At 37.0% G+C, this 1,821-nt stretch overlaps 1 protein-coding gene across 1 annotated transcript in view; it reads right to left on the minus strand.

Annotated features, from left to right (window-relative positions):
* Nucleotides 1-1,821, minus strand: part of GYS2 (glycogen synthase 2 (liver)) — a 46,388-nt gene that overhangs the window by 28,541 nt on the left and 16,026 nt on the right. The window contains exon 4 of the mRNA XM_008581480.1: nt 1,084-1,266. Coding sequence (XP_008579702.1) covers nt 1,084-1,266 — 183 coding nt within the window. The remainder of the gene's footprint in view (nt 1-1,083; nt 1,267-1,821) is intronic.

A 1,821-nucleotide genomic window follows, 5' to 3' on the forward strand; every position in this document is an offset into this window, starting at 1 on the left:
TTGTTGAAACATAGTTGATTGTACATATCTGTGGGATACAGAGTTGAATATCATTACCTGTGTGCAATATGTGATGCTTGAATCAGGATAATTAGTATATTCAACAATGCACAGTGTAATCATTTTTGTGGTCCTTTACCGATTTCTCACTACCCACCCCCCCACCTGTGGTGGCCTCAGTTCTGTTCTCCCTTTTGAAAGTTTAACAAATTACTGTGATTGTTGTATCATTCTTTCTATTTTAATTTATTAGTTTATTTTTTTAGCTCCCACTTCCAACTTCCTAATTTTTCTGATAGTGAAACTGAACCCTAAAATACTAAATCAATTTGATTGGTAATATAGATACCAAATCTACGAAACCTCTGAATTTATGACACTCAAATACTTTGTTAATATTGACAAGATGATATAAAAGACATACTTTTACTTATCTGCTTAACTAATGTAAAAAGAAAGAAAGAAAAAACTGAATGATTTGGGGCCATGGAATCTGGTAGTCTCCTAAAATGAGCAAACATAACTGTTTGGTCACCAAAAACCCACATCACTGTTTTTAATAACTTCTGCCTTACTCGACACCACAAAAACTCCACTATGCATTGCAGAGTTACAGGGAAAATCTGGCCTATTGACCTATAATGTGGCATGCAATCAACTGTTCACTCAGAAAACAGAGGAAGTAAAATTCATAGTGCAAGTTCATATGCCTAGAATCCCTGTTTTCTACCTGCCACTCAGAGCTGTGCGTGGATCCAGGGTCTTCACAGTATTTCCCAAGCTTCAGCCCAGCCTTGTGTCCACACAGTGTCTTAGTCCTACTATGCCCCTCTGGATCTATTGCTCTAAAGTGGGACAGAAATCAGGCCTTTCACCTCTATCCTCTATTGCACTCTGAATAGAGTTAAACTATATGAACTGTTTGTCACCCCAGGGGAAGCTTTGTCATGAATATTGATTAGCTAAAAGGGCATTTCTGTCATCTGGTTGGCAGATGACACATAGAGATCAATACTTCTCATATTTCAGTCTCAGCCATCTGAAAGAAAGGTGGGGAAGGAGGGAGGAAGGAGGACTATTTACCTTATCGAGATGGTTGTAGAAATCAATATTTGCTGCACAGAGATACCTCCCAAGCAGTGTGGCGTGGGTTGTAAATATTGTGGCAATAGGAAGTTTTCGGGCTCGAGAAAGGACCAGACCAATTCCAGCCTGCCATTCATGGAATTGGGCAATGACATGTTTACCATCTGCATGATCTGTCACCTACACCAGAAAAAAGCATTTCAAAAAGCCATTAATGAAACTTGATCTGGATCATGGCCCCCAGCTTAAATGTTATCACATTTAAAGGGGTCTACATATGAAGTATGTAGATTTAGCAAGGATAAGTGTTTTATATGATTCAGTAGCATGTTCTTAAAGCCCAGATCCTACCTTTCAGTAATGGTTCAGTTTATTTCTGTATCCACAGAAGAATAAATACTACTACTAATAATGAGTATTAATATTAATAAACGAATAGAATAAATGCACGGTAGGCACTCAATAAATGTCATTGAATGGATGAATGAATAATAGCAATAATAATATTCTTGAAGACACCACCTAAAACAGCTGAATCAATTGGGACTGCCCACTCGCAAGCTTCTTTTTACATAAATAAAAAATGACTCCATGTTTTAAGTTCATCTTACTTGTTTTGTGTTCCTTGAAGCCAAAAGCAGTTTAAATAATATATTATTTTAAGAATAAGAAACTGGGGAGAAAGATGCTAGTAACTTGCTTGGAATTAAATAGCAACTTAGTAACGCACTGAGA

Source organism: Galeopterus variegatus, unplaced genomic scaffold, assembly GCF_000696425.1.
Source record: "Galeopterus variegatus unplaced genomic scaffold, G_variegatus-3.0.2 Scaffold2362, whole genome shotgun sequence".
Lineage (NCBI taxonomy): Eukaryota > Metazoa > Chordata > Mammalia > Dermoptera > Cynocephalidae > Galeopterus > Galeopterus variegatus.